This window comes from Nipponia nippon, unplaced genomic scaffold (assembly GCF_047370975.1).
Source record: "Nipponia nippon isolate SJK-2023a ecotype South Korea unplaced genomic scaffold, ASM4737097v1 scaffold_1, whole genome shotgun sequence".
Taxonomy (NCBI): Eukaryota; Metazoa; Chordata; class Aves; order Pelecaniformes; family Threskiornithidae; genus Nipponia; species Nipponia nippon.
In genome coordinates, this window is record NW_028262290.1 from 141,646,859 (window position 1) to 141,667,696 (window position 20,838).

Consider the following 20,838-nt stretch of genomic DNA (forward strand, 5'->3'; position numbering starts at 1 on the left):
TGCACTTATTATGGACTGCGCTGCAAGTTTGAACAGTATTGCCATCATTTTCTTTTTCAAAATACCTGCACAAGTTACAGAATCTGCCTACCCACTTAGTCAAATATTTAGTAATATCTAGCCTTAATGAGAGTATTCTGAGAATCCAAAATACATCATAAGAATTAAACAAATAATCGTTTAAAAAAAAACATATGCAAAGTATGTGCCTTAAATATCATCAGACTGGCACAAGTTCATGTTGACTTAATTCAATGTTAAAAGGAACACAAATACCAACTATTGAAAATAATGTAAGAGATGAGTTTCAGGTACCATACCTTCTCAAGAAAGTCTGCCAAGTCTTGTGGGTTTAAAATAATATTTTCCTATTTCACTTTTCCCTCTCCCTTTCATTTTCACAAGGAGCCCACAAAAATAATAGGGTATGAAAGCTTAATCCAGCAATACGGTGCTGAGCATGCAAACCATTAACTGCCCGGGGAGTTCCTTTGGCATATAGCAACAATGCAGATGCTTCAGTAAGCCTAAGTTTTGAATCACTGAATTAAAGCCTAAAGCTTCCACTGAGTTTCAGAGAGATACTTTTGTCTGGAGCGAACACACTGAATTCAGTATATCCCCATTCTGACAACCCCAGTTTAAATTACACAACAAGACTGCAGACTGATTTCAGTAAAATTAAACTAGTTACAGATAAACACAGGGAAAATTATACCCTGTATTAAAAGAGTATCTATAAAAATCCATCAAAGGACATACACTCGTATACTTTAAACCCCAAGGCAATTTCCAACCATTTATTACAATAGTCAGACTGCTTTTATTGCAATAAAAAATAAATAAATAAATTTTTTTGGATCCAGTTTTATACACAAATATATAGTGGCAGAAAACCAATGGTCTGACAAAAATAGGTACAATGAATTCGACTTCTTTGACATATAAAACCATGGAAGTTCTACTTCTGTGTTTCTCTCACTAAAATAGGAAAGCTCTGTTTCTCCACACTGCTTAAGTTAAAATGTCTCCCATTATAATTCCTAGCTTGAATCACTTTCTTATCAGCTTCCCTGTCTGCCTCAATGCTTTTTGACATACTGCAGCTGTACCGCTTTCTGCAGTACTGTGTGAACTGTTTCCTGGTATTTGATTAACCGTTACATCTCTTTTACTTGGAAATAAAAAGTAAATATACAACTGCAATTTTGATTTTGCTGAAAACAGTTTCTTTAGTCTTTAAAGGTTTTGGATTACCATGTGCCCGAAGTAGAGCTTCTGCAGTAAAGAGCGGGGCTTGGAGCATGTCAGCAGATTCCACGATCAGCATATCCTTAAGCCTTCGCAGGTCCTGAAGCCTTAGGCCCTCATATGGCTTTGAGAAGAAGAAAGACAGTTTACATCTAGCAGTATTTTCCAGTTAGTCTCTAATTTCATATTAAAATGAAACATTCGAAGCACTTTTACTTACCATAATTTCAACTGTGAGGTAATATGTGAAAAAATTTATTCATTGTGCAGACCATGCAAAGTTATATGGAAACACTGTCATTTTACAATATTTGTAGTATGATCTTTGCACATTTCAAAAGGTAAAAGAGTATCTCTAGAGTTCTCTGTTATAGTTGGAGGCCTAACATTGACTCTCTCTCTTAAAAGAAAGCTAGACTTTCATGGAATCCAGCTGAATTTTGAAGTGATTAAACCTCAAATATAGTGGCATGGGTATGAGAATGCATGACTAGATTTGAACTAAGGATTTCAGGGGAGAGCGACAGAAAGGACAGGTTAATATATGTTGCATATAGACCCTCTGACACTAACTTTATACATGAATTGAGACCTATTAACTTTGAATTGATCTGGAGGAGGATACATTGAGACATTAGATAGCAAGAAGGGATACATTTGTGAACAGAATCAGCTACAGGTCTTTTGAGGCAATATCAACCCTCACAGAAATGGAGAGGTCAGTCATGAATAGGATAGATGAGACATACAGCTAAGAGATTCACAGAAGCACAGAATGGTTGAGGTTGGAAGGGACCTGTGGATGTCATTTGGTCCAACCTTCCTGCTCAAGCAGGGTCACCTAGAGCCAGCTGCCCAGGACCACGTGCACATAGCTTCTGAATATCTCCAAAGTTGGGGATTCATTGTACATGAAGATGTCAAAACTCTCTTTGAGAAACAGTGGCCAACTCTGATAGCCCTATACAGTCAGAGCAGATCATCCAGCTGCCTTCCTGGTCTGGAGCTCCATCCCCTTATTATAGCGTCAAAAAAAGGTCAAATTAGAAAAACAAAAAGGCAATAATTTTAGGATTCTGAATTAGCTCCAACCAAGATACTGGAGATGCGTACACGTTTTGCAGAGTCCTTTTTAAAACTAAGAAAAGAAGAACATGACAGCAAATAATATATTTGTTAGTGTTGCACAGGGAAAACGCCCAAAAGGTAGAAAAACAAGTGGGAGGATATGTACAGAAATGGATACAGAAAGGGTATGTAAAAAAATTATTTTTACATGCACTGTTTTTATTTATATAAAAGGATAGCTAACAAAAGATTTAAAGCATTTAACATAAAACTGATATGTGCTCAGGACTAATAAGGAACCTGGCCACCAAATGGCAATTGTCTTCACCAATTTGGAGAAGAAAAGGACACAGAGCAGCAGTGATAATAGATAACCACAGTTAAGACCATGCATCATTATTATTTACTATCTATATTTTGATTTTATGTAGAGCATAGTCCAAGACCCTCCACTGCTAGATAATATGTACACACATGCATGCATACATACGTAGACACAAAGCAAAAGACTGGTTCTGTCCTTGGGAGTTTACAATCTAAGTCCATCTACTGTGCGCATAGCCCTTTGAGGATAACAAGCAGAAGGTATAAGAGATGGGGAGAAATGGATACCCTGGGCTTGTAAATAATTTTCTTTTTTTTAGGCACCTACTCTAAAAACATAACATGCTTCCTAAATTCTAGATATCATAATAAACTCTATAAAATGCTTCTAAAAACATAACTGACTCCCACAAGGACCTCTTCTGTAAGCTAGTCAGTAATATAAACAGGGACTTGTCAATATTAGAAACTTTGTGATCAGCAAGAGTAATGGTGCCACGACTCTGCACTGGGTCTGTCCTTTTTGAGAAAGCAAGAAAAGCAGAAGAGAAATGGATCGTGAGTGTCCTGACCTTTATCTTGATTGCCCAAGTTCAGGGAGTTTCTGTATGTCCTTCCATTGCTGATCATGCATGACTCAGTAAAGGACAATCTGAACATTAATGGCTTGCACTGAAATAAATCTGGGCCAGTTGATTCATAGCATGCTGGAATTTGACTGACCTACTTAATTTCTTACAAAAGACATCATTTATAAAAGCATGCCAGAGAGACAGGGATACAAACAACTGGGTGCCTGAATGATTATAATTGCACGAATATGCTGCAAAAAAATGGAAGCAAAGTGTAAATTGTCTTCACTGAATCTGAACTGCATTTTGAATTGCAACTGTAAACCAAGTAGCTTTGTCAGCACAACAGTATTCAATATATGTCATAAAAAGAAATGTCTTTCCTGTTAAACCTGCAACATACATACCTATTTTAGGACCTAGTATTTTATCCTGAACTGCAGATATGCTCAAAATTATATTTAACTGGTTCTAGGTCAAACACTGGCAATTATCTCTCTTGAGTAACAGACTATTTTATTATCTCAGCTGGAGCATTCCACACAACCCAGCAGGGATTTTTGGATCCTGTGGCTTTTAAGAATCCTAATTTTATCTTTTTAAGTAATGAGGGAAATATTTCTTAAGAATGTGTTTGAAACTTTAGACATTTGTTTCATAAAATAATATATGAACCCACAGAAGAAGCCGAAAGAAAGAAAATTTTAGGCTGGCACTATTAAGTAGCTTAATCTGGAAATTCCAGAGTGAAGGCTTTATACAATGAGAACCCTTAAAAATGCTCATGTGTACAAGACACAGTCTTGTAGAGACTTGTGAGGACAGACTTTAGTTATAGGGATGTATATCCTTTATGTAATATCATAGGTTTGTTTTTAACTACTTCAAACATTGATGACTTATCTCTGCACTGCCATAGACTGTAAAGGATTTTGATTACAGCTCATGATGCTCAGAGACCTCCTTTAATAATCATTTATGGAAGAGCTCTTTATTGATGTTTGCTGTGAAAAAGGCACTGTTCAATATTAGCATCATTTAACTATATAATGATTTTGGAATATACTATTTGAGTGACTACTTTAATCCACTGGTGAGCTTCTCACTACAGATTTCAACACTTTTGTATTCTCAAGAGCCCTTCTTTTTAACTACTTTCTTCTCAATTTTTTACCACTGATATTTAGATATCACAAATTATTTAATTGTTTTTCTCCTGATAGCACTTTTAATATGTAAGCTGATTATTTTAACAGTGCATTTCAAAGTATCATTATTTTCTTCACTTTTAAAGTACCATTAAAATAGACAAGGGCAAAGTAACTCTTTGCTACAGTGACGACTGTGTAATTAAATGGTGTCAAACATACTTCATGTAAATATTCTCCCTTATGGGTGGATGGAGTTCTATAGTTAATGGAGTCATATATTTAAAAAATTATCTATACTCCATTTAACTCATTTAAGTATATGCACTATATGTATATAAATGTGTATATATCTTAACTACCTGTAGTCCCCTTCTCTCTTTTCACTTAATAAATCATTCTCTATCTGTAGAGATAAAGTACATTTTAATAATTTTAGATAACTCTTTGTATTTATGATATTTATGATTATATATATATTTATATGACATCAATTCTGGAACTGAAGAAAACCATTACAATTACTACACAACCAGTAAATCTGTGATACACTCACTAGCAGTGTGTTTCTACAGTATTCAGTGGCACACATGTAAAATGAACTAAGAAATTACATACTTTGCTATTGCACAAAGTATTTCTATGAGTCTGACTGAGAGCCAAGACTGTTCTGGATGATCTGCTGTGAAGTACTGCTCATTCCCAGGTGTTTCTTATGTAAGTTTAAAACATTGCATGATGTGATTGAAATGAAGGTGCCTGTTATTTTCCAGGGATACATCACCAAGACAAATATGCTCCCATATTAGAATAAAGAGCAAATTAAAAGACTGTGCAAATAGAACAACCAAAATCTATAAAAGACACTTAAAAAAAAATCAGTTACAGTCATATTATTTAGTGTAACTTCAATTAGATTTAAAAGATAAATATAAACTTAGATTTTATATAACAGAGATATTTTTTTTGAGATTGTTCATCAAGAAAGAAAGAGAAAAGAATCAAGACAAAGAAGATCATCTGAAATACTCTCCTGGCTTGTTTTCTAATACCCTTTCCACTGCTCACACATCATAGATGGATCTTCTTTTGCTACAAGTAACTAGAGTGTTGAGAGTCACACTTTGTACTCCATTCTTAAAATATTTAGCATTTCCATTTTATATAGGGAAACACAGATTATGTGTGTGTTGGTACATTGTTTTCCTTCCAAACTGCATTTTGTGGAAACACACTTAACAATCATGTTGTGTTTCAAAACTATTAGGGCCTGTTTGCTACCCTTCTTTAACTGCAGTCTCTAATTTGATCACTAAAAACATTAGACGTGTACTAAAACCAAAGTAAAACAGAAATGTTGTTTTAAAAATATGCTTCAGGGAGCACTGTAGTGAGATTTTAAAAGGTTGGGTAACGGAAATGGATTTTATTCAGAAACCCTTGTGGAAGGAGCAAACTGAACTGCTGGAAGGTGGACAGCTCTTTGCTGTCAGGCTTTCAAACTTGAAATGTGGGTCTGCTCAGCAATCTGTATTTCTTAACAGCTTGAGAGCCTCTGTAATCAAAGAAAGGTATGTGCAAGTTATTTTTTCCACTATTACAAGTGTTCCAATTCTAAACATGAGCACTCACATAATTCCTTGGTAATATTTCAATGTGAAGAACAACACGAACTAGTTCTCAACACCAGAAACAAAGCTTTGTTATTACTCTGAATACACACACTTAATTCAATGACACTACACAGAGTACTACAAAAATCTTTCGCTCTGTATGAAAAAGAGGATTATTTTCTGCTGTAAACATGGCAGGCCTGGAAGGGGAAGTACTGGGTACTATCACTCCAGACACTACTGTGCATATCCTAACACCAGCGTTAAGCCCGTTTGGCTGTTTTGCCTGGGAAGAAATCCTATTTGTGGTTTTCAAATGTTTTATCTTTGCCTCTAACCTTCATTCAAGAGATGAAATTACTTTGGAACACCAAGAAATGCATTTTCAAAGTTTTTTAATTCTTTATGAATATTTTTCTGTGTGTTGGAAGGATGTTAAAGGGCATCAGTGAACAATTACAATCTAAACACTATGTTAAACAAGCATTTTGCACACTCGCTTCCCTCGATGTTTAATATTTTTTAAAAATGAAATTGAGAGAAAAAAAGTAGAGGGCCATCTTTGAGGGGCAATTTTGCTGAAGGATATGTGTTCTGGGGAAGGCTTTGGGATCACTTCTCATGCCCCATTAAGATAACAGCTGGAGGCATCACCATAAACAGTGGTAAGTGCAGCTTTCACTGCCCATCCCAGACATTTGTCCACAGACCTGGAGGATGAGGACATGTAGTCATTTGGATTGCAGTCCCATGCTAGTTTTTCTAAGGCTGGCTTTTTTCAACTGGTTTTGGCCACTCTGAGGCCTAGGACTGAAAAATGAACTTCCCCTGGCTACGTGCTCTTGGCATCTCTCTTGTGCTAACACTTGTGCTGTTGCAGTTATACAAGAAGTTAAAGCTTATCCCACTGGAAAGTCACAAAGAAAGGAGAGGAAAAAAAAAAAAAAAAGGGAGCACATTAAGGCAGAATTGCTCTATATGAAGCCCCAAGACCACCAATCGGTGTCCCAAATTCCAGGCCGACATTTTTCAACTTGTGAATCTATAGAACATGTGGGAAAGCTGCCTCGGTATATCAGATGGATCTAGGTCTGCAGGCCTGTCTGCATTTCAGTCCTCACGCTCAACAACTTTGCTAAAAACAAGTCAAATGAGGAACAGAACTGTATCTTTTAATGGCCTCAATAAAGTGACTCCAAATTAACATAATTACCTTTTACTCAAGTCTCTTGTAACTATCAAGTCTTTAAGCTGATTTTGCTCTGAGCATCTACCTTAAACAGTCACAAGACATTATTTTCTCCTGCTGAAAAGCTTGTTCAAGTGGTTCTTGATTTGCCCCACCCACATTTGTAAATTTACTATTCTCTTAGCTGTGCTGGTGCATATGCCAGCAAACCCATGGTATAAATATAATGATAAAAATTATTCAGGTTAAATAAAACAATTACATATTACCATTCTTTACAACTTTTTTTTCTTTTAAGTCTAATCACTGCTATGATCCAGTCGACAGCATAACCATCCAAATGGTTCTACTTTTACAACCAAAGGAGTGGTAAACTGCCATCGTGGCAGGAAACCGCAGCAGTCTTTTAAAGTAGTTTTCCCAACAGAGAAAACAATTTCAAACTATACTCTTACAACAATTTGGGTGTTTCTATATGGGAATATTCAGAGAAACTAAAATGAGTTAATTACATCTGTTATTTCAATGTACAATTCAAGTATATTAAACCTCATCTCAAAACCTCTCATCTAGGAATAAACTCATTAAGCCTGTTTATATTTGAACTTATTCAAGAAAAATAGTCAGAAAATGAATTGAACAGTACAAAGACTTTCTTACTTTCAAATAAAAGTGACCACACATGGCATTTTTTAGGGAAACAGTTGATGTGATCTAAGCTTACTCATACGTAAATCTGAATGAATTTTCTTTTAAGTGTCATTAGGTCATAAGTGAGCTAAGCTAGTATAAGGTAAGGCCACGCTACTTTTGAAGGGAGCAGCCATACAGAAATCTATTGTCCTTTAATTTACACAGAATTACTTCATAACATTTGCTGAATCATATAATTTACCTATGTATTCTTATTTAGAATTTTAGTTAATTAAAATCTGATAATGGATGGGGGAGGGAACTTTTGCTCAGAATCTTTTTGGTCAAATTGTCCTTATCAAAACACAGTCTTCTGTAAGGCATACCAGAATTCAAGCAAATTTGTGTCAGTGGATTGTCTCTCTCTTTCAAAAATTGACTTCAACATAACAACACCTGTTATTACCTCTTTTTCATACAAGTTCTGGTATGCAGTAGTTTCAGGCATTATGTTATAAAACAAGAAAGTAAATGCACTGTTTTGAAATCCTGCACTACTCGGCTAGTTTTTGGTGACGTTCAACCCTGTCTCAGCCTATGAAGATCCACCAGAACATTTTCCCTATTCTATCCCACAGATTTTCTCCCTTTCAGAATTTCTCCTGCCCTCTTTTTTAGACAGAAAGGCATCTTAAGAAATAAAAGTATGTAAAAAATGTTTGGTTTAGAGCAACTGTTTCCCAGCTTACTGGCCTCACTATATTTCCTCCAGCCTCACAGCCTACAATACTTTCAAAACAGTCCACACAATTAAGGATATGAATAAAACTTCTCTAGTTTTGACAATGTATTCTGTATATGTTTTCTGAGCTTAACTTGAAAGCTGTAAGAGCTGTGTTAAAATCAAATGGTTTACAAATACACATTACAAAGTACAGTACCTACTGAAATGCTTTGCAGAATTTTGTCACAATGTAACTCGTACAAATACAAATGTGTAAAATACCCCAAATTTAAAGTATCCTCTGACCTCTTTTTTGTCTAAAGCAGCATATTCAGCTTCAATGCTTTCAGCCTCAGGATCACGTGAAAATACCATTCGAGATTCCAGGTTAAGAGCCAGCTCCTTGTGGTGTTGTTTCTCTGCACAGTCACATGGGGTATCTTTATTTTCATTTTCTGCAAACAAATCTCCACCATGTTTTACTAGAAGCTGAAAAGTAAAATGGCAAAGTAAACAGTTATTAATGACCAACTCTAATAATACCCTGAAGAAAAGACGTGTCAGTTAAGAAGAGAATAAAAAAAATATGAACAAGGAAAACCGAAAGAAGAGACAAATGTAATAGCAATGGTCTTTTGGAAACAAAGATTCTCTATTGTTATTAAATAAATTACTGCTTGATTTCATACATAATTATACCTATAGCCACCGAAATTCCATGGAACCACAAAATCTCAGAAATGTGTTACAAGGCAACACTGTACAATATGTCTCTGTTAGGTTTTAAACACTAAAATTCTGCTCTACTGATATGGTCAGTGCTCTGTGGAAAATGAGGGGCCTCAGGTCATCAAGCACCTGGCAAGATGGAGCTAGATACTCCTTTAAATATTCTTTATATATGCATATAACTCTAACATTCTTCCCAGCACCGGTACACTGGTGGTGACAGAAAATGGGAGAATCCTTGGGTAGGAGGGAAAATGGGGTACCAATTCACAGATAGCACATAATACTACTGGTAGCTTTACCCTATTTTTGAGGACATGAAACAGTAAAATGAAATAATTCTAATAATTCTAATACAGTCTAGTATTGTGCCATTTCACCAACTTTGTCTCTTGCCAGTAACCACCCAGAAATGCTGTCTCTAGCTACTAAACACCAATTGTGCTGCTTTCATTACCTTGCCAACCTTGCCTCCTGCTATAAACCGATCTAAGCGAGGACAACAAATGCCACAGATTTTAAAGGCCAACAGTCGACCATTTTGCTGATTTATTATGACATCTTTATAACACCTGCTTAACGTCTAATGATGGAGCATCCAGGACAATCATTCACTACTAAAATGATTCATCTTATTTCTAAATAAAACTAAAATCTAAAAACATTATCTTGCTTTCAGACCACAATGGCTGTAACAACACTATCCTGTATTTTTAGCCAGGATATTTCAAAACTCAGCTTCTAATTTTTATATTTCTAAAAAAAAAAAAAAAAAATTTCCCCAAAATGATCTGTTCTCCACATAAACTTTTTAGATCATCATCAGTCACTTCTTACTTTTCTCTTCAGCAGACTGTATTTCCTTCACTGTCACTGTAAAATACAGAATGTATTTTACAAACCTGGAATCAGTCTTGTACATTCTTTGGAAACTTTTCCCACATTCTCCAAAATAAAAAGAAATGCAAATGCAAAAATAGCACAAACCAGTGCAATAATAAGATTTAGTTGAGAAGATATTAGTGTCATTAAGTACGACATCATATTTTATCTTCATAGCAGAGTATCAGGCAGAAGTAAAGATAGTACTAGGATAATTATCAAGATACCCAGCCTACAGTTACCTCGTTCTATCTAAACTTTTTAACGTTGCCAAAACTTTGTTAACTTGAGTTTCACATTCTGTCTATCCGTTTTAAACTCTAACAGAAATTTAACTGAGGCAACTAAGACACCTTCTGAGGAAGAAAAATACACTTGAAATAACACTCCATAGACCTATGCAGCTCAAAATCTAATCCGCAAGACGAGGCTTAAGTCTTTTTTCTATTCAGTATTCTGAGGTAATCACATTACCTTTGCCCAAACTCTCCTTAGCACCAGGTTCCACACAGCTGTTCTGCTCAGAGGAGAAATTTAACACAGGTGAATGGAGCAGTATCAAGACTGCACATTTGACTATCAACTCTGAACAAATCAACTAGTAGGTGGTTCACCCACAGGGGACTATGTTTGCTTTTTCCTTTGCAGTGTTCCTGTTCATAACCCTGTTCCTGGTGAAGGAGTTAGAAGGACTAGAGACTACACTGGAGGACTTCAGATATCTCAGATACTAATCTTAAGATCCAAGGTCCTCTACCCTATGGTAGGGCACATAACAAAGTTTGAACTTGGGGGTGTGCTCCCTGTTTCTAATGTAGAAACCATAACAAGTTAGACTACGTAACTGTGTCCAGACTCTGGCAAACAGCAATCCATGTGGATCAGACTGTAAATTCTTCTTCAAAGACAAACTGAAAGCAAATTAGAGTCAGAAATGGTTTAGTCAATTGAACAGTACGTATTGTCATGATAACATAACCCAGTTTATATAATTAAATGGGGAACTAGCAGTCTAGTAGCTGGATTCATCTAATGAATCATATCACACAGTGAGAAACAGAACGATAATTTGTAAAGAAACACAAACCGTGAACTTTCATGATGAGTTTAAAACCACTTGATTTTACAGTTTGCTGATAAAAGCTGCAGCCCAGCTCCAGAACCACAATTTACTCTGCAGTGACTGTGATTCCTTCTGACATTATAGTCTGCCTGGATCTTACTGTGTGAGCCCATTTGCTTCATGCTCTTGAAACTCAAACTTCTGAAAAACTGTGTCTACCTCTGATATCACTGTATAGCCCCTTTTTGGGGGCATGAAGGCAGAATGATTGAGGCAGAAGACTCCTTGCTCAAATCCCATGTAAATCTGAACTCTAAGTTACCTGGGGATCTCAAGTGTAGTGAGAGAGACAGAAGACAAAGAAATAAGAGCTTCTGTGGATAATGTGGTTGGTTGTTTTTTTTTTCCCCAGTATATATTGATACAGGTCCAACTGTAAGCACTTTACAAATCAGTGTAATAGACATAATATTTCACAAATGTGAGTAAGCAAGCTTGTAAATACCAGACATTGAAATATGTTGGAAATTGGTTCCTAAATTTTTCTTCTGTTTACCACTTCTCTACCAGAAGCAACCATTCTCATGTCAAATCATTTTATGTGAGTGTTTTTCACCAGCTTTGCTCAAAGAGGTCATTAAATGCTAAATCCTGATATCTCCCATCTTCTGATATGAAATGCATATTTGTCCTCTAATGTACAATAATGTTGAAAAGCAAATGGATCTTCTTGGGGAAGGCCAGATAGAACAACTGTGACTGAAAATCCCTGTAGCCAGAATTTGTCAGGCAGCTGGATCAAACAAGCGGCATTAAAAAAGAGAACAAGAGAAAAGTACACAGTCCCTTGCAATTAATATTTTTGTTTATCAAATCTGAAAAGAATTAAAAGTTGACAATGTACATAAAAGCAGTATTAACATAGACCCAGGAGACAGCCTGATATTTGTTTACAAATCTTTCGCATCGAAAGAGGCACTAAATCAATCATATAACCATACAAATAAAGAAAGATTCATTCTAGTTGACAGGAATAGCAAGGCAGTACCTGTATGTAATTCAGTTACCATGTACATAATTAGCTGGGTCTGAGTATAATTCAGCTAGCAAAGACTGCACGGTGACTTGCCTCCCTGGCAAAGATGTCGGGGAAGGTTACGGAGCAGATCATCCTGAGTGCCATCATGCAGCACGTATGGGACAACCAGGGAATTGGGCCCAGTCAGCATGGGTTTATGAAAGGCAGGTACTGCTTGACTAACCTGATCTCCTTCCATGACAAGGTGACCCGCTTAGTGGATGAGGGGAAGGCTGTGGATGTTGTCTGCCTGGACTTTAGTAAAGCCTTTGACACTGTTTCCCACAGCATTCTCCTGGAGAAATGGGCTGCTCATGGCCTGGACGAGCATACTCTTTGCTGGGTAAAAAACTGGCTGGATGGTCGGGCCCAAACAGTTGTGATGAATGGAGTTAAATCCAGTTGGCGGCCAGTCACAAGTGGTGTTCCCCAGGGCTCAGTACTGGGGCCAGTTCTGTTTAATATCTTTATCCGTGATCTGGACGAGGGGATCAAGTGCACCCTCAGTAAGTTCGCAGACGACACCAAGTTGGGTGGAAGTGTCGATCTGCTGGAGAGTAGGAAGGCCCTACAGAGGGACCTGGATAGGCTGGATCGATGGGCCTTATACCACCTGTATAAGGTTCAACAAAGCTCAGTGCTGGTTCCTGCACCTGGGTCACAACAACCCCATGCAACGCTACAGGCTTGGGGAGGAGCAGCTGGAGAGCTGCCTGGCGGAAAAGGACCTGGGGGTGTTGGTTGACAGCCACCTGAACATGAGCCAGCAGTGTGCCCAGGTGGCCAAGAGAGCCCATAGCATCCTGGCTTCTATCAGGAATAGTGTGGCCAGCAGGATTAAGGAAGTGATCGTGCCCCTGTACTCGGCACTGGTGAGGCTGCATCTTGAATACTGTGTTCAGTTTTAGGTCCCTCACTACAAGAAAGACGTTGAGGTGCTGGAGCACGTCCAAAGAATGGCAATGAAGCTGGTGAAGGGTCTAGAGCACAAATCTTATGAGGAGCAGCTGAGGGAGCTGGGGTTCTTTAGCCTGGAGAAGAGGAGGCTGAGGGGAGACCTTATTGCTCTCTACAACTACCTGAAAGGAGGTTGTAGCGAGGCACGGGTCGGTCTCTTCTCCCAGGTAACAAGTGATAGGACAAGAGGAAATGGCCTCAAGTTGCGCCAGGGGAGGTTTAGGTTGAGTATTAGGAAAAATTCCTTCACTGAAAGGGTAGTCAGTCACTGGAACAGGCTGCCAAGGGAAGTGGTTGAGTTCCTATCCTTGGAGGTATTTAAAAGACGGGTAGATGTGGTGCTTAGGGACATGGTTTAGTGGTGGACTTGGCAGTGCTAGGTTAATGGCTGGACTTGATCTTAAAGGTCTTTTCCCACCTAAACAATTCTATGATTCCGTCAGTGTGTAAATAATTTCTAGGGACATGTTGAAAACAAACTGCTAGTGTGGAACTTGCAGAGCTGTAACAACATAGGGCAGAGAATAGAGAAGGTAGAGGGGCAACATTCAGGTTGTGATACTGGAGGTTAAGTATCAGCATCTAACAGCAGCATCCTCTTAACTCCTCTCAGTACTGAGTAGGGGACCAGAGAGACAGAGGCTTAAGTTGTAGCACAGAAAATGGCATAAGCAAGCTGAGTTTCTATTCATTAGAAGCTCAGAAAATTAGGAAGGATGATCTTTATACTAACAGAATGAAAGAAGTGTTGGCTACTGGAAATAAAGACACTACCTGAGCTTTTAAAGAGGGGACTAATGAAAAGCCAGAAGATAAAGAAGAGCATGCAGTTCAAGATGGTGCACAGCTAAGGGGAAATGACAAATTTTAAATAAGAATTTTCAGACAGTATCTGGAAACTTGACAGAATACAATCAGTGTAACAAAGTAATACCACATAACATATTACGTGAGAATCACAGAGAAGTTCACAGTATTGGAAGGGTGGTGCTATGTACCTTTTTTAAAAAAAAAAAACAACAAACTCGGATAAATAAACTAACTCTGTAAACAAATACAATCCTGGACTTAAACAAAAAAAGCTTTGGTGGCCACCTGACTAAAACTGTAACAATAAAAGTGTCACGTTGACCAAGAACAGAAATGCTGCAAGGGCAGAAACCACAAAAATAAAGGGCACTTCAGTCACTGCGCCTCCCAAGTATATTAAGAAAATACTATGTTAATACGTGATGCTTAAATTAGAGTTTCAGACTACATAAGTGACTGAATGATAGACAAAATAGTTATCAAACACATGAGAGGAGAAGCAGCTCCTGACTTTGTTCAGAGTAGTCTACAAGACCTAATTCAAAATGTTACCATCAAAGAACCACTCAATAACAATTCCCAAAATGTACTTGGAGTCACCATTCTTGCAGAAGCAGAAAAAAGACAAATAATCTAGTGCCTACTTTCAAATGTGGAAAAAAATTCTAGAATAATCAGAAGAATCTGTGAAGGTAGAACAACAGGACAGAACTGTACGGGAAATAAGAAGCTGAAGTTGTCTCCAGATGAACAATACGTGAAGAACAAAGTCTGGAAAAGGTAAATGTAAAATCACAATAAGGAAGGCTCTGAATGTTTTCTGAGCAGTATGCCAAGTGCATAACAACTCAGAATAAATAATTTTAAAACATCACACAGTAAATCTGTCAATGTGCTTGTAAAGTTGGTCACTGGACAAAGTGCAAAAGCAATCTCCAATAATATAAAGCAGAAAAGTGATATGAATTGTTGGAGTCCAGATTCTCTGTGGATGTACCACACATGAAGGACACAAAAGAAAGTCTGTTTCAAATTGAAGTCTCAGCACAAGACGTTCTAAAACAACCGATAAACCAAATACTAATATAAATACTTAGTACCAGATGGTACTTTTTAATGAGTCCTAATGGAACTCAAATATGAAACTTCTGAACTATATATTACAATATACAACTTATTGCTTAAATCTGTCATGGTACAAGATTCGAAGGTAAAGGTAACACCAATACTAAAAATAGCTCCAGAGAACCTCAAGAAGTACAAGGAGAGCATAATTTTTTACTGCAGAAAGAAGTCACCAGTGAAGTCCCACAGGTGCTGGGACCTGACTGTTTAAGATATGCAGAAGTTATCTAGAAAAGCAGGTGAATAATGAGGTGATAAACTTTGCTGATGATACCAAGTTAATGACTGAAGTGTAGTCTCAATAAACCTTAAGTTATACACAGAAGAAAAAATAACCTAAATTTTACATATAAATGCTGAACTCTGCATTAATCATTATCATTCAAAATACAAATCTTGACGTTATTATAGACAGGCTTATGAAAATGTTAGCTGTTTTTAAAATGTTAAATGTCTGTTCTTGTGTTCTTTAAATTAAATTACCAGCAGAAATAAATACTAGTCCTCATTACTTGGTATAGTTTAAAAATAAATTTGATGGGAGACCTTCAAAGTCATTATGATTCCCGATTACTCATTACTATCCACTACTTTCACAAACATTAAAGTAATTTTTAATTTGTAAAAAGGTAATTATATTTAAGTATGTTAGCACAGATGTATGGCATCCTCTAATAACGCTGGGCACTGTAAATTAAAGACATCAAACCTGTTCTTGAACCATAGACAGCATTTCCCAGTCTCTGCTATGGAGCAGAATAAAAAGCTCTAATTTCCTCTCAGGCAGCTATTTCACTTCTCTTTACACATACAAGTATGCCTATGCCTACCTTTAAAGCTTTCTCTCCAGTGTTACAGTCTTGTAGCTATTTCCAATTTTTATAAGCATACATGAGTCTTCTTCGTGCTGAGGAGTTTATGTCATGAAGTTAATGTATATGTAATTAAGTTTTTTCATTGTTCTCTACAGACAGTGTATGTTTTGGGCTGTTAATCTTTTTAATTTTCCCAATTAATGAAAAATAGAATTTAAAAGTTAATTCAATATACTATATCAGATTTTTTTCCCCTGAAACAGCTTTGTGAAACACTGTGCATGTCATTTATTAATAGCAGTATATAGACTTGTGATTATATATGAACTTTTACCTCGACACAGGTTTTCATCCCTGAGGCAGCAGCATAGTGCAAAGGTGTATTTTTTTTGTTATCGACAGCATCAATGGCTGCTCGTTCATATTGTCCTTCATCCAGCTTTGCTCCCTTCCACTTCAGGATCATTTGCAGACAATCTGCTCTTCTGTAGTCATCTTCTGAGGGTCGTGTCAGGCGAGGATGAAGAGCTCCTTCTGAGATCATGATCTGAGGTCCCATACACAGTAAGTGCATAGATGTCTCATTGTGCACATTCCGTTTATTTGGGTTACCATCTCTAACAAAAAGGAAAGTTCTGCAAGGGGGGGAAAAATAGAAGAAAAAATTATTAGCACACAATTCCACTCATTTCCTTGAAGTGGGAAGGGTCTAATATGACAGCTCTCTTCTTGCCAAGATTTTGACTAGTCATGTTAGTGATAAACATTCTTAATAGATAATTACTACTGGACAGCTCTCCTCCATTTCTCTCAGGAGTCAAGAGCCAAGATCTGGATGAATTACCAATATATCCTTAAGTACCATATATAATTACTTTGTTAGTGTGTGACATAAATTTTAGTTTGCGAAGTTCATTCTACAATTCTGTGTTGTATTGCAATAAATGTTATTAAGTCACAAGACTGATGAAATAGCTACTTTCTTTTTTTCTACTCTGTGTCCTGTATAGTAGTGCATTTGGTAGTTTGCAAATAGATAATGCTAGAGCAATTTCTTAAAAATTCATTCTCTTTTCCTGTATCTTTAGTCAGATGTCAAGGCAGTACTTACCACTTCTTGAAAAGATATGAAATACTTTTCCTGCTAGCACTACATGCAGAGGAAAGAGTCTATTTGCTTTCTCACTCTAGAATATATGGAACTGCAATGTAATGCAAACCCTCACCTATGCAGATGAAAGACACATTCTCTCAAATGCTCTAGAGGCAGTTCAAAGTGGACAATAAACTACACCGGCAAAAAGTATCAGCTTAGGAATGAAAGGGAAACAACAGATTGATTCCTGGAATCACAGTTCTGATTGCTGACAGCTCCTGAGACAACGCAGCTCTCTGCTGCTTCTTGCCAGTAGGGAATTATAGAAGTTATAATCCGTTTCTGAAATGGAAGAACTGAGACATATCATACCAGCCCTGTGAATGCAAACTTGCTTTAGCCTTTTGAGGTGTACTAAAATAATAATTTTTTCTCAAGGGAGAGTGGATGTTAGGAAATGGCAGAGAAGAAAGACCGTCTCTTTGCAGGACTGGGGTCAGAGAGACAGCAATGTCTCTGTGCAGGTAGGAAGGATAGTTCCCAGAGAGGTAATACCAGGCTAAATCAGAATCATGGCATGTAACGTTCAAAAAGTCACTGCAGAAACACTTGCACTGTTCCCATAAGCCCCCTCATGCATAAAACCAGCAGAAGTCACTGTCATCTCCTCTCCAGGCTGTTCCCTGTCTTCGAACAGTTTGCAGGTATGAAAAAAACAGTTATTCTGGAATCCTCATCAAGTCAATACAGGGGACCAGCTTCCACCCTCCCTGCCCTCACCCCTAAAACTAATTAAAAGCAGTTTCAATAAGTTTCAGTTTAAAACAGGCAGCTCAGCCACCTGAAGGTAGGCGCTGCCTAAACACAAAATCAGACCATATTGCTTTTGGTGAACAGCGGTGAGCAGAAGAACCAAATTGACAAAAGAAAATGTTATTTACCTCAGTTATTGCCTTATGCTATCGTTACAAGTCTAAATGCCACCTCCTCTTTCCGTTGTCCCTGAATACATCCCACCAGGCACTACAGGTGTGCCTTTCTCTCTCTGAGTTCTCCCCTGCTTTGTTCAGGACAAAGAAAAATCCTCAAACTACTTCATTAATAAAGGAAGAGGCTATACAGGGTGGGTGTGAAATTTCCCTTTCGGAAATTATTGAAAACAGACTCTACAAGTATTTCAGTAGAAAAAATTAGGCACAGCTGATCTGGTCCTGTGATGGAAGGATGTCTTGTTGATAGCCATTTGGTCAGCCAGATTTCTGTCCTTTCTTCCCTCTGAAAATCTCTGAAAAGTTTGAGTTCAAAATGGAACTTATTACTGAAATACTGTTCTTTTAAATAAGCAGTAACAAAGTATTCAGAGGAAAAGATAAAAACAACACAGTCTCCTCTATGTTGTCCTATTTTGGCAAGAAAAATGTTCCTTAGAGAAATCTCTCTGTCATTCCATGATAGCTGACATGATAGATGCATTTGTTAGGAAATATGAATATGCCAAACTTGAGATTAAAGATGTTGCCAAAAAAGTGATAGCACATTTTGTTTGCTTGGTTTTTTTTTTGTTTTCAGAGGAAAGGGATTTAGGAACACAGGCAAAATGCTTCACAGCCAATTACATGAAATGATAAGACTAACCAGTATCAAACACTACTCAAAATGAATTTGCTTGTTTGAATTATCTTTACATAGTATAAAACTAGAGACAGAAAGAATGAAGGGGAAGGAAGGTGGGAAAGAACAGAGAGACGGAAGGAAGGAAAGGAGAGGGAGGAGAGGGAGGAAAAGGAGGGAGGGAGGGAGGGACGGAGGAAGGAAGGAGAAAATGATAATTCATTGGGGGATGAGGAGATTAATTCTATTGAGGCACTTAGATATGAGAACGCTAGATGCCTTAGATACGAGGTTTTGCAGGTACCCACTGCAAAACCTGGTTATAGAAAACACAAGGGTAAATCTAAGTCATCTTGGTCTCTGCGAGATGTAACTTTGGAGACTCACTAAAATCTCAGTTTCTCTGCTTTTGCAATAAAATCTCTTTTATGGTACACCAGTATCTTTTCTTCTAACTCCCTTTCACAATTTCATTTGATATATTTTTACTTCAAATAAAGATAACCCCCAACTTAGCCTTCAATGCATTTGTAAACTGCAGTATGAACAGGAAAATGTAAAGTTGTCCATTTTTCAATTCAGAGTCCTTAAGTCAAGAATAAATAAAGGTTTTTTTAATTTTTTTTTTATTATTCCCTCCTCCCCCTACCAATGGCATTTACTATCCATATGCCTCCTAATGTTCCATCCCAAAACTCTTGCATCTTCCTTAAGAAAAAAAAATAGAGATCACAGCACTGGGAAGAAAGAGGCAGCAGCTAAAGATTGTAAAAGACCTCATGTGTGGCTCCTTTTTCAGTAGATTTTAAAACTAGGTAACAGTGATGTTCAAGTCAGTAGGCCTAGCTATTTTTAACTGATGTCTGTAACACAAAGTTTGTAAAGGTAGCAGACATCTGTTACCGTCAAATTTGCTGTGGAATGAGTAGAGAAGAAAGGGTGATAAAGAAGGGGCCAGATCCCTTCTGCAATCACTACAGTGGACTGTGGTACGGTAGCAAAAGTACCAGTTTTTTGAATGCAAAAGCATTCAGCAGGAATCCCTGAGGACACGCAGCTGAGGAAGTATCGAGATTAAAGGCTTCAGCTGGCACAAAGGCATAGCACCAAGCTCGCAGTACGAAGCTAACAGAAACTATTCAGTATTGCAAAGAGGGTGGACTTTGTCTTTCACATCAAGTGCCTGAACTCTATTTCAAAGTTTGCACTTGGCCTGTATAACGTGCTGGATGGCTGCACTAATTAGACCTGCATATTTTGAATGTCAGGAGAGTCCTTTGGGTATTCGTTAACCACATCTTTTCCTCCCACCTCGAGTTGCTTTATATTCAATGTACAGATTCCTGCTACTTCTCTAACTCAAAGTAAAATGTTACTTTAAAATTCAGTGAAGAAACGTCTGTCGTTTCTGTATGACACTGAACCAGGGCTTGAGTTTTTTTAATTGCGAGACCTTCATTGTCTCCTCCCAAACCAGATGAAGTTTCTCTAGTATCTTTAGCTATCTAATCATTACCTTCTAGGCTTGATAATATTATCACGTACATTTCTGTTTTCAATATTTAGCTCTTTATCATCAGTGGAATTCCATGTTGTAGTATTTTAAAGCACGTGATTCACTCCTGGATCAGGTTACAGTGCATCTGATTTCAGAATAGCACAATGTTTTTGTGGTGACCCGTGAAAGCCATAAATCAGACACTTTTTCTTACAAAATAGTATTTTACAGACAAACAAAAATATTCATAACCTCTGCTAACATAATAGCAAGGTTAACTGAATCGTATCAATTAAAGAGACCATCCTGCCTATATTCAATTCCCTCCCTTAATTTTTTTAAAAACCTTACTATATTTCTCCCAATAACTCTGCCGAAATTCTCTTTAATAACCCCAAGCTATGGGATTTCATCCCCACTTGACTGACTATATGCTGTAACCTATTAGTTTTCCAGTACTAAGATTTATGTAGGTTTATAGAAGAACCTTTGTTGAAGACACAAATGCTGAATGGATACAAATGCTCTCCCATAGCTCGAGGCAGATATTTCACCTTATCCTTAAGAGTTCAGTGATGAGATGGTTCTGCCCTAGGCTGAAACTCTGTGCATAGAAGTAGAATTCGAAGGCTGTCAAACCAGTACCCCTTTT

General features: G+C 37.4%; 1 protein-coding gene across 7 annotated transcripts in view; it reads right to left on the minus strand.

The window, feature by feature from the left end:
• The window catches only part of ANKIB1 (ankyrin repeat and IBR domain containing 1), a 99,234-nt gene that overhangs the window by 28,886 nt on the left and 49,510 nt on the right, over positions 1-20,838 (minus strand). For all 7 annotated transcript variants that reach the window (XM_087775083.1, XM_087775093.1, XM_087775046.1 and 4 more), the window contains exons 3-5: positions 16,316-16,616; positions 8,829-9,011; positions 1,258-1,375 (exon numbers count right to left, since the gene is read on the minus strand). In XM_087775083.1, coding sequence (XP_087631209.1) covers positions 1,258-1,375; positions 8,829-9,011; positions 16,316-16,616 — 602 coding nt within the window. The remainder of the gene's footprint in view (positions 1-1,257; positions 1,376-8,828; positions 9,012-16,315; positions 16,617-20,838) is intronic.